General features: G+C 38.3%; 1 protein-coding gene across 2 annotated transcripts in view; it reads right to left on the bottom strand.

The window, feature by feature from the left end:
- LOC110196910 (protein unc-93 homolog A-like) overlaps positions 1-12,001 on the bottom strand; it is an 81,516-nt gene that overhangs the window by 22,339 nt on the left and 47,176 nt on the right. For both annotated transcript variants that reach the window (XM_020970359.1, XM_020970360.1), the window contains 2 exons: positions 7,088-7,269; positions 5,959-6,188 (listed from right to left, as the gene is read on the bottom strand). In XM_020970359.1, coding sequence (XP_020826018.1) covers positions 5,959-6,188; positions 7,088-7,269 — 412 coding nt within the window. The remainder of the gene's footprint in view (positions 1-5,958; positions 6,189-7,087; positions 7,270-12,001) is intronic.

Here is a 12,001-nt window from a genome sequence, read left to right as displayed (position 1 = left end):
AACTATAATTTTCTCCATAAGATTTTAAGACCCAGAATTTAAAATAAATTTTGGAATTATTTCTGAATAGTCAGTATCACAATAGAAAAAGTGATGAATTTGGAGTCAGAAACATTTGGGTTCACATTTGGTCTTAGATGCTTACTAATTGTATTACCCTGGGCAGATCATTTAATCTCTGTCCACCTCAGTTTCCTCATTTGTAAAAATAGAGATAAAAATAGCACCTATCTCCCAGGCTAGTTGTGATGATAAAATGAGATATTTGCAAAGAATTTTGCAAATCTTAAAGTACTATGCATGTGTGTGTGTGTTTGTGTGTGTGTATGTGAGTGTATTTAGGTGGAAAAATGGTATAGCAGAGATACTGAGGGAAGTGGGTTTTCTCTTCTTACTTAGATTTCCTATTGTAGTGAACTCTCACTCCCTCTAATTCTTTTTAACTCATACATCCAATGGTTTTTTCTCAATCCACTAATTCCTAGGTGGTCAATTAACCTTTTGAATACCTCTAATTGTCTGACATTTGACAACTTCTACCCATTCCTCTCAGCTCTTTCCTCTGTTTCTTTTTCATTTTTTTTTTTTTGGCAAAGCAATAGGGTTAAGTGACTTGTCCAGGGTCACATAGCTAGTAAGTATCAAGTGTCTGAGGCTGGATTTGAACTCAGGTCCTCTTGACTCCAGGGTCAGTGCTCTATTCACTGTGCCACCTAGCTGCCCCCTTCCCTCTATTTCTAATCAGAATAAATCTAATCCTTCTTCTGTGTGCCAGCTGCTCAAAAACTTGAAGACAGTTTGTGCTTCTCTTCCTGTTCTCCATTCTCCTTGCTCTCTTCTGGACACATTCTCCAGCTGATTAACATCCTCCTTAAAATGTGGCACCCCAAACTGAATTCAGTGGCCCAGATGCAGTCTGATCAGAGTAGAATGTCTATCATAGTATTATTACTGAATACTATGTTTTTCTCAAACAACCAATTAAGCCTTTACCAGTCATTGTGCTTGTTCCTGGGTATACAAAAACAAAGAATGAAATGATCTCAAAACTCAAGGAGTTTGCACCGTAACAGGGGAGAAAAGTACATCTATAATTATACATAAAAAAGTACAAATGAAAACAAATTGACATAATACATGGTAGTTTGGGAAAGAGGGCCCTAGCAGTTGGGGCAGTATAGGAAAGATTTCATGAAGAAAGTTGTTCTTTGTTGCTTGAAAGCAGAAGGTGCTTCTATGAAGCAGGGATGAGGAAGGAGGAGTGTACCCATTGAAAAGGTATGGAGACAGGAGCTGTAGGGTTGTGTATGAGGACAAGGGAGAAAGGCAGTTAGGCCGGAATGTAAAATATAGAAAGTGAAAGAAATGGACAGAGAGGTTGGCAGGTTGGAGCCAAGTTTTAAATGACTCTTTAAAAGCTGAACAAAGAAGTTTATATATTGTCCTCAAGGCAATAGGGAGCCACTGGAATTTATTGAGTAGGAGAATGATATCACCAGATCTAGCTAATAGAAAATAACTTAGACCGCAGTGTGGATGATGGACTGGAATCCATCTCCAAGATCATGTTAGATTTCTTGACCACACCACTGATTCATTATTAACTTTGAAGTTTGCTAAAATTCATTGATTTTTTTCTAACAAAATGCTGCACAGCCGTGCTTTTCCTGTCTTGTACTTGTGAAGTTGATTTTTTTAGCCTAAATGTGAAGCTTCACATCTATTCTCTATTATATTTCATTCCTTCTTTTGGCCAATTTCCTTTCAGTCCAAAATTTTCTGAATCCTGATTATCCAGTGAAATAGTTATCCATCCCAAATTAGTGCTCTCTGTACAAATGTAATGATACCATTTAATCATTTTTCCAAATCATGGATAAAAATGTTAAATGTCACAATACCAGATCTTTGCAGTGCCCTGGAGACCTTTCCAATTAATATGAACCCATTAATGATGATATTCTGGTTCTGGCCATTCAGCCATTTAAAATATCCACATATTTGTACTATCATCTATCTCATATCTATTTACTTTTCCCACAGACCTTATCAAATTCTGGCTGAAATCTAAACAAACGTTATTACAGCAGAGGTGTCAAACACATAGCCTATAGACCATGTTGCCATATTCCCAAATGTACCCAAATCAGATTAAAATGTAATTGGGAAATTTGTAACCAAATAAAAAAAATACAATAGAACATTTATTCAATCATTTCAGATCCTTTGTGACCTCATTTTGGGTTTTGTTGGCAAAGATACTGGAGTGGTTTGCATTTCATTCTCTAGTGGATTCATTTTGTTAGGCAATCAGGTTAAGTAACTTGCCCAGGGTCACACAGCTAGGAAGTATCTGAAGCTGGAGTTGAACTCGGGTCTTCCTAACTCCAGGCTTAGTATTCTATTCATTGAACTACAGCTGCCTAATAATAGAACATAGATTATGTTAGTATGTGGTTTTTTAAGTCAATTCCCAGCCTATAGAAAGCCTTATATGTGGTTTAATGGCCCTGTTTCTGTTTGTCTGGTCTATGGTATTTTCCTGATCATCCTGTTTAGTAACCACATGGGAAAAGAAAATAAGCAGATTGGGGCACAATCATGTTCTTGATGAAGCTACAATGGATCATTTTTAATGTCTTTTCTACGTTTTTACTAATCATGCCTTTAATAATACATCATAGAATTTTGCCAAGAATCAAATTAAGTTCACTAACCTATTAGCATACATTCTCTTACCTCTGGTAAAAATGGAGCCAAATCTGCCTTTTTCTAATTACAAAGGTACCTCTCTCATTCTTCATGATGTTTCAAAGAAAACAATAATGGGTCAGTTTCTATTAATTTTATCAGCCCTTTTGTTGCCCTAGGATATAATTCAGCTGGTCCTGGTAACTTGAACTCCTCAAAGTAAACTTACTCTCTTACACTCTCCTTCCCAACAAAGCCAACCAAGAAGGAAGATAATGAGGAGAGTATGGTATGGCAGAAGTCATGAGAAGAGAGAGGATTGAGAATTGAGGGGTGCCAAATGCTATAGAAAAAGGTCAGTGAGGATGAGGCCACCAAAAAACAAGCAACTGGATTGTGCAATTTGGAGGTCATTAGAAAGCTTGGAGAGACTTTCAGTAGAGTGTAGGCCTAGTAGCCCGCCTGAAGATTTTGAGGAATGAGTATAGACAGGTGCAGTGGAAAGATGAATGCTGATAAGAAATGAAAATTCCTCTCTACCCTTAACGATATTGTCAAGACTACGAACTTTGATCTTAATTTGGGTTTTGTTATTGAAATAGTTACAGACAAAATGACATAAAGTATATTTTTATTACCTACATAAAAAGTGCTAAAGCATGTATCACCATAATGTGAAGCAGCCATTGGCCTGATTAGTTAAGAAAGAAAAGAAAATAGTCTCTAGACAGTCTCTCTTTTAACAATTACCCTAAAGTGTCACTAACTTGGATGGTCCCGGATTATGAAGGGATGTGCTTAAAAACTGACTTCTATGCCATGATTTTATGGAAATGTGTGGGTGATGGGAGTAGGAAAAGCAGTGGTGAGGGAATATGTTTTGATCACATTTTCAAGTGTTTAAGACAAACTTATGCTTCCTTTTTTCCAATTCTGCTTGGCAGATGACCAAGCACCCTCACTAAAGTAGAAAGGGAAAAGGCAAAAGAGAGATATTATCCTAAAGCAGTTCCAACTTGGCAACATTATATGTGGTCATAGAAGTGTGAAGTGACAAATGTGTCATTGTTTCTTAAAACCCAGAAATTTTTAAAAAATTCTTCCAGACCCTTCTGACAGCAGGCATTCTGGTATACTGGAAAAGAGCCTCAGGCTCAGAGCCAGAAGGCTTGGGTTTACATGTCAGTTCTGTCACTTGCTAGTTGGGAGGCTATCAGAAAGTCACTTAAACTCTCTGAGTCTCAGTCTCATTCATTAGGTGGGAAAAGTAATAATTGCATGACCTTTCTAGTTTTCTAATATGTTACTACTCTTCATGCACTCTACAATTTAGCTACACAGGTCTACCTGTTCTTCAAATATGACAGCCCATCTCCCAACTGTATATTTGCCCTGAAAATTCCCCCACCCCACCCCAGGGTGCTCCCCTTTCATAATTTCTTTCTAATTTCCCTGGCTTCCTTCAAAACTCAACTTAAATCACATCTTCTGCAGGAGGGTTTTACCATTCCTCCCTTCTTCCCAGTGCCTTCTCATTGGAGGTTCCCTTCCATTTACACTATCTTTTACATGTATGGTTATTTGTTTCTTCCACTAGAAGATGAGCTTCCTTAAAAGAGGTACTGTGTTTTTCCCCTTCTTGGTATTCACAGTGCTTAAGCACAGTGTCTGACACATAGTAATCACTTCTTCATACTTGTTGACTTACTGACTGGCAAGATTTTGATATTGGGATGAATGAGAGTGAGGGATCAAGGACAACACTGAAGTTTAAGAGCCTGGTTGAGGGTGATAGTGTTATTGACAATCATAGGGAATAGCTACTGGAGTTGTTGAATGGAATAGTGAGGCATTTACTGGTAGACTGTGAGGAAACATTTCCATTAGACACTTTTTCCATTGGTAAGGGTAGGGTGGTGATGGAGATGGGGAACAGAACAAGGTGCCCTCCTGTCTCTCTTTTAGGAGCTGTTATTTGAAAAGTGTTTTTAAGTGGTAATGCATTATGTAAATGAGCTATTATTACTAGAAAACAATTTCTTTCCTTTTATCTTTGAATGTTCAGCATAAACACCAAAGATAAATGGGTATAAAAACCATTATACAACATGAGTTTATGTCTAGGTGTGCCCAAAGGCAATTACAGATGAGTGTAGTAATAGAATGAATGCAAGGAGAAACTTTGATACTGAATGATTCAACTGTACCAATCTTCAAAATAATTGGCAGTCCTCAGTCCTCAGGAACATCCAATAATATACAGTTGACTTGAAGAAAATGACTATGTGTCCCTTAAACCAAGTAAAGAACTAGGGTGATTCTGTTCATGAATGGAAGTGGGGAGAGAAAGTCAAGGTACTTTTGTATTTTGCAGAAAGTCTGAAAGGGCAAAGAGTGACTAAATAATCCTCCAAATCCTCCTCAACATAAATGGAAATGGGAATAAAGAAATATCCTCAGACTGAATCAACAATTCTGTAATAGACAAATGGTCAAAGGCTATGAGCAAGTACTTTCCAAAGGAAGAAATCCAAGCTATCAATAACCATAATTAAAAAGTACTCCCAGACAAATGAGTAATCAGATGAATGAGAAGTAAAGAACCTGTGAGGTTCCACCTTACAACCACCAGATTGGCAAAGATTACACAAATGACAAGGTGTGGAGGGACTGAAGGAAAACAGACATACAATGGCATCATTGGTGGTGCTTTGAATTGGTCCAGGCATTCTGAAAAGACATTGGAACTATGCCCCCAAAGTCCATAAACCATGCATACTCTTTGATCCAGCAGGGCCACTGGCCTCTATGAAGACTGAAGATGAAGCATGTTACACACCTCCTGATAGAGAGGGGATGGATTCAAAATTGAGATTGAGCCATACATTTTTGGATATGGCCAGTGCTTAACTATGTAAATTTGTTACAAAGGTTTTAGTTTTCTTTTTGTTGTTATTTTTCAATTGAAAGGGTAGAATGGGAAAGAGAGAAAAATAGAATTTGCTAATTCAAAATTAATTTTTTTTTTTAGGCAGTTGGGGTTAAGTGACTTGCCCAGGGTCACACAGCTAGTAAGTGTCCAGTGTTTGGTCTGAGGCTGGATTTTAACTCAGGTCCTCCTGACTTCAGGGCCAGTGCTCTATCCACTGCGCCACCTAGGTGCCCCAAAAAATTATTTTTTAAAGACTGAATTAACATATTTCTCTTGTTCATCTCTACAGAAGTTACAGCCACTCTTGGAGCAGTATTTCAGCCAGTTCCATTTACCTTTGGGAGGGTCCTGCTGAAACACCAGAGATGAAATCAAATTCCCCCAGACACCAGAAGTCTGAAATATGAGATAGAAGGTGCCAAAATACTGGTTGATGACATCTTTCCCAAGTTTTCCTGTCTTCTTTGCATAAATATTTCCACTCGTTGTAAGGTAAGTAGACTCTGCAGACCACAGTGGGGCTGCTCCTAGACCTAAGATTATGGCAGTAGGGATCAAGGTAAACCTACAAAAAGATAATCTGTTAGCCAACATAAACACTTCCTGTTGAGAGAAATGAAGTAGCTCAGCTCTGCCTTGTTTAAACTCCCAAGAGGCATCTCCCCAGGATAAGCTGATTATTTGAAATATCACCATACCAACTGAGCCTTGAATATGTAACACCTTCCCAATTTCCTCAGCCTCCTCTCCCCTCTGCTTGGAAGGCTGGAGGGTAGAGGAAGCGCTAGACTTCTCCCTAATCCTCTCTTTATACTACAGTAGGCACAATAAGGACTTTCTGGCTCACCTTGCACTTCTAATTTCCAGCTCATCTTGGTTTGACCTCCATACAACAAGATGCCCCTGTGCCAGGTACCCCTTGGAATTCCTGTCCTGCCTTTTCCAGCTACTTTTTGTGTGTTGTCTTCTACCATAAGATGATAAGCTCCTCAAGGGCGAGGAATGTCTTTCATTTTCTCATTTGTATCCCCAGTGCTTAATACAGTGCCTGACATACAGTAGGTGCTTTAAATTTTTTTTTAATAATTGAATTGAATAGAAAGACAAACTATTCACCATTGCACTTAAAGAAATGAGTAAGCAACATACTTTTGAGCTGAGGTACATGTGCAGAGAAGGCACTAAGTGCCAATGAACTCTGGCATTGAAAAGTTCAGTAGATGTTTGCTAGGTTTTCTCAAACAAATTAAAGGTGCTGAAATAATGTGAAAGCCTGGGCCTCCTCAACTGGAATGCTGTGTGATGCTGTTAAGAGTAGAAGGAGGAAGGATACTATTACACAACTGATCTTTTCTGGCATCCTCCATTGCTGAGATCTCTAAATACCTGATCTATACCCAGTGAGCAGTAGAATGCAATTGGCTAGGTCAGGGCTTTTGATAGGAGTTAGAAGACAAGACATACCAGCTGGCATAGAAGTTTCCCAAAGAGAAAGTGATGTAGCAGCACATGGAGAATGTAATGGTCCACTTGCAGCCAAATTTCTTAATAAGAACCGGAGGAAGGAACATGGAAGACAAAATCACGGATGCGTAGATAACACTAAGTGTAGTCACCCCGAGTCCTTCCTCCTTATTAAGGCTGCTCTGTGAAAACAAAACAAACAAAAACAGATAGTTACACAGATTCAAGAGGGGGCAAGAGAAAAGAGGGTTCTGTTATTTGGAGTTTTTCCTAAAATTTTTTGAAAAATCATATAAAATCTTTCCCTCTCTCTTTTTTAACAAATAAATAAATTTTTCACTTTACATGCATTTGGAATCTATCTCTCCCATTGTCTCCCCCACCCCTAACTGAGCAAAGAAAAACCTGATAATAAACATAGTTTCGACAAAACAAATTCCCACATTGGCCATCACCAAAAATTAATGTGTCTCTTTCTGCATTTTAAATTCATCAGCTCTCTGGCAAGAGGTAAGTGGTGTGACAATTGCCATCTCTCCAGTTCCATGTGGTTGTCCGAAAAAAATTACCTACCAGAATTGTATATCATCAATTTTTGTAGTAGCAAAGAATTTAAAACAAAGTATATGCTGATCTATAGGATTATATTAATTGTGGTACATAAATGAAATGGAATATTACTCCTCTGTAAAAAAATAAAATAAATAAAAAATAAGAAAACAAAGAACAATGAGAAGACATATGACCTGATGCAAAGCAAATTGAACAGAACCAAGAAAACATATGAAAAATGTCTACAAAAATATAAGTGTAAAGAACAACAAAAATAAAAACAGAATGCTATAAAATTACCATCACTAGGTTTAGCTTAGAAAAAGAAGAGGTACAAGAATGCACTTCTTCCTCTTCCCTGTGGATGTAGGAGACCACATATGATATCTCACTTGGTTGACAGAGGAGAGAGATGTATTTGGAAATTAAAGTGTTGTAGAATGCAATACAACATTTTAAAAAATCTGTTTAGGGAAGGGAGCAGAGAAAGACTATGGAAACTACAGAGGTAACATAAACTACAATTCCTTTATAAAAGGAGTGGATATTCTGGTTGTACACCAATGTAACTATAACTTGATGGTAGGTACAGTGAAAGGGCTACAGAGAATTATATGTATAAGAAAAAATGAAATCCAACATAGTTTTTTTCCCCTCTTTTTTGACTCAAATCTCAAGAATAAAAATTATGCCTGATGAGATGTTTTGAAATCCCACCTAGAGAACAGATAGTCACGTCAGAATTTTCTCTACACAGATTCTAAATGAGAAAATAGATTTGGCAAGAGGCAAACAACACTTTTCTCTTGAACTCAAAGCAGACAGAGAGGAGCTCTCGTGCCTCTGAAGTGAAATGAGAATATCCAGATCCAGGTTTTAGTTTTCAAAGCAAAACTATCACCAATGAGCAAGGTTAGGAATAGACTTAGCACATGGCAAACAGAAAATAGCAAAGAAATCTAAAGTAATAATCAGTGATTTATTGAACATAAATAAAAGATCACAATGTCCTTCTAAATCTTGTCCTTTGTAGCATATTTCTATACTAATCTTCCCTTAGCTTAAAAATCAGGCCTTCGTATCTTGCCTTAACTTCCTCTCCTCTCACTGGCTTCTAAACTTGCTGAATAGCCAGGCTGCTGAGTTCATTCCTCAACCAAAACTGCCCTCTCCAGAAATAGGAGTGATCTCTTAATGACCAGACCTACTGGTCTTTTCCCAGTCCTCATCCTTCTTGACTTCTCTGAAGCATGTGAAATTGTGGATTGCTTTCTCTTCTTGTATGCTCCCCTGAGTTGTTGTGACGATGCTCTTTCTTGGTTTCTTTACCTTGCCTATTAGACTGCTCTTCCTCAGTGTTCTCTGCTGTATCATCATCCACGTCCTGCCCACTCACTGTAGGTATACACCTAGGCTCTATTCTTGGCCTTTCCTCTTTTCTTTCTTTATTGTCTCATTTAAGACCTAAAATTTAGAAAATCACTTTGATATCTGAATGGAGGTTGGATTGAAGTTGGGAGAGACTTAAGGCAAGGAAAATAAACAGGAGGCTATTGCAATGGTCTAATCAATTAGTGATAAGGACCTGACCTAGAGTGGTTCAGTTATGGCCTCTAAGTATTACTCCACTATCCAAGTATCTTTGTTTCCTGAGCTTCAGTCACAGCTCTCCAACTGCCAATTGGACATATCCAAATGATTATCTTATAAACATTTCAAACTCATATCCAAACCAGAAGTCATCTTTTCCCAAAAGTTCATCCTAAATTTCCCTATTTTGTCAATGACTCCACTATCTTTCCAGTCATCCAGTATCATGACTTCAGTACCATCTTTGCCTCCTCACTTGCACTCATCTCATATACATATCCAATCAGTTGCCAAATTATCTGGTTTCTTCTTCCAAAATATCTCTCACTCACATCTATCTCCTTTTTTCTACTCACACTATGACCACTCTAGGTCAGGTCCTTATCACTAATTGATTAGACCATTGCAATAGCCTCCTGTTTATTTTCCTTGCCTTAAGTCTCTCCCAACTTCAATCCAACCTCCATTCAGATATCAAAGTGATTTTCTAAATTTTAGGTCTGACCATTTCACACACACACACACACACACACACACACACACACACACACACACTCCCCTAATCATCTCTAAAATAAAGTATGAACTCATATTTGATATTTAATGCTCTTCCCAGTCTGGTCCTATCTGACCACTCCAGTCTTAATACATATTTCTCCCCTCCGCATACTCTATAGACACTTCAGTCATACTGGCCTTATTACTTATATGGCACCTTATCTCTGTGACCTTTGCAATGACTCTCCTCCATCCCAGAATGATCTCCCTCCTCTCCTCCATCTCTTCGAATCCCAGCCTTTCTTCAAGATGGATCAAGCATGTCTATCCATATGAGTTGATTCCCAGTCCACATCCCCAATTTGCTAGTACCTCTCCTACTAAGGTTACCTTGTATCTGCTGTGTGTTGTGTATCTACCCTACATATGTGTATGTTGTCCTTGCTATTAGAATATAAGATCCTTGAAGGCAGGAACTAGTATATTTTTGTTTTTATATCTCAAGTGCCTAACCCAGTGCCTGACACACAATTGTACTAAATACCTATTGACTGATTAAGTAAAATGGTTAGCTATTTCATACTGTTTTTTAATAAAGTTATATTTTTATGGAAAAGAATCAATATTCACTGACTCATGTACTAAACATTCTGGTATTCCAGCTAGCCTTGCTTAAGGTAAAGCTCAACCATAAGGTTCATGCTATCCTAACAAGCACCATCATCTTCATCTAATTTTAAACCAATTAAAATGTGAGGGCCTTCTAGGACATTGAGGATAGAAGAGGAATTAAGACCTGGCCTCAAACCTTGATAACCAGGCTTAGTGCCTTACGTGAACTAACTCACCCCTAAAGGGTGTATTCTAAACTTTTCACCCTATTAAGTTCAGGCAAACATCAAATCTAGCTTTATACTGACTTTGTGATGGATGGGAAAGTGATATGAGGAAGAAAGCTGTGTGGACAATGATAGGATTGTTAGACAACACCTTGCTGGATCTGTCTCACTCCTCATGATGAAGAGGATGATGAAGTTCAGGAGTTGGGTTGTCTGGAAAGAATTTAAGAGGCAGATATGCTGCTAGTGAAGAGAGCTTTACTGATGCAATAGCAGAGGGATGGGGGGTGGAAGCAATGATGGGGGTGATCATAACAGTTTGCAGGAAGACAGGGTTTGTTTTTGTACACAATTTTTGGGCATTCAGCCAAGAGTAGAGTATGCTCCTACGGGAGTAGGGAAAAGGGGAGGCAGGAAAAGGAAGCAGGTGTGCTGAAAAACTGTTCAAGGATGTGATCACGGAACAAGGAACTTAGCTTGCTCCAGTATAGGGGATTATACATGTACACAGAGTATGGGCTTAGGAAGCAAGATTTTTGTTGACTGATAGAGCTTCCTGTTACAGGGCAGATTTAGACGAGGCCCTCATAGTTGCTGGGCAAAAGTCAGCCTCATCAATATTCTCCCATTCATACTTTTTTGAGAGGGCTGTGATATCAGAGTAATGCACCAGAATTTCAGGGCTCAAGTAAAATTTGTTGTTTGTTGTTTCATTCAGCCCTGGCCTACTCTTCATGACCCCATGGACCACAGCATGCCGCTACTCTCCATAGGGGTTTTCTTGGCAAAGATACTGGAGGGATTTGCCATTTTCTTCTTCAGTGGATTAAGGAAAACAGCAGTTAAGTGACTTGCCCAAAGCCACACAGCTAGTAAATGTCTGAGGCCAAATTTGAACTCAGATCTTCCTGACTCCATGCCCAGCACTGTATCCACAAGCCACCTCACTGCCTCCATAAATTAACTTGCCAGTGGCAAAAGGAGAATTGTTTACTATGCCCTGACCATACAATCAGATAATTATAAAAGTATCCTTTTTCCCCAATCCAATTACCACATTAAAAGAGCTTTTAAGAGCTCAACAAAAATCATGCTGGGAATCCATAGTTTAAACTTAATTTGTGTGGATACTCACTTTGTTATCTATTTCTTTCTTCTTAAAACTGTCCTCTGGTTTAGTTTTTGAGATATCACAATCTTTAGGTTTTCCTTTTACCTTTCCAAGCTTTCTTTATAAGTTTTCTTTATTTGTTCTAATAACTCAATGTGCCCACTTCTCTATAGAACTTTTCCATGATGCTATTCTTGACCTTTGGGTTTTCACTCTTTGTAGACAATTCCTCTGAGAGTTCAAGCACTCTTGTGACTTTATTTCTACTCTGTGTGGCTCATAACTCCTCATGGACAGTTCTATATTTCCTTCTAGCTATAACAC

The sequence above is a fragment of the Phascolarctos cinereus genome, unplaced genomic scaffold (genome assembly GCF_003287225.1).
Source record: "Phascolarctos cinereus isolate Bilbo 61053 unplaced genomic scaffold, phaCin_HiC Scaffold_5;HRSCAF=322, whole genome shotgun sequence".
Taxonomy (NCBI): domain Eukaryota; kingdom Metazoa; phylum Chordata; class Mammalia; order Diprotodontia; family Phascolarctidae; genus Phascolarctos; species Phascolarctos cinereus.
The sequence above is the reverse complement of the archived record's forward strand: the minus strand, read 5'-3'. Positions and strand labels throughout refer to the sequence as shown.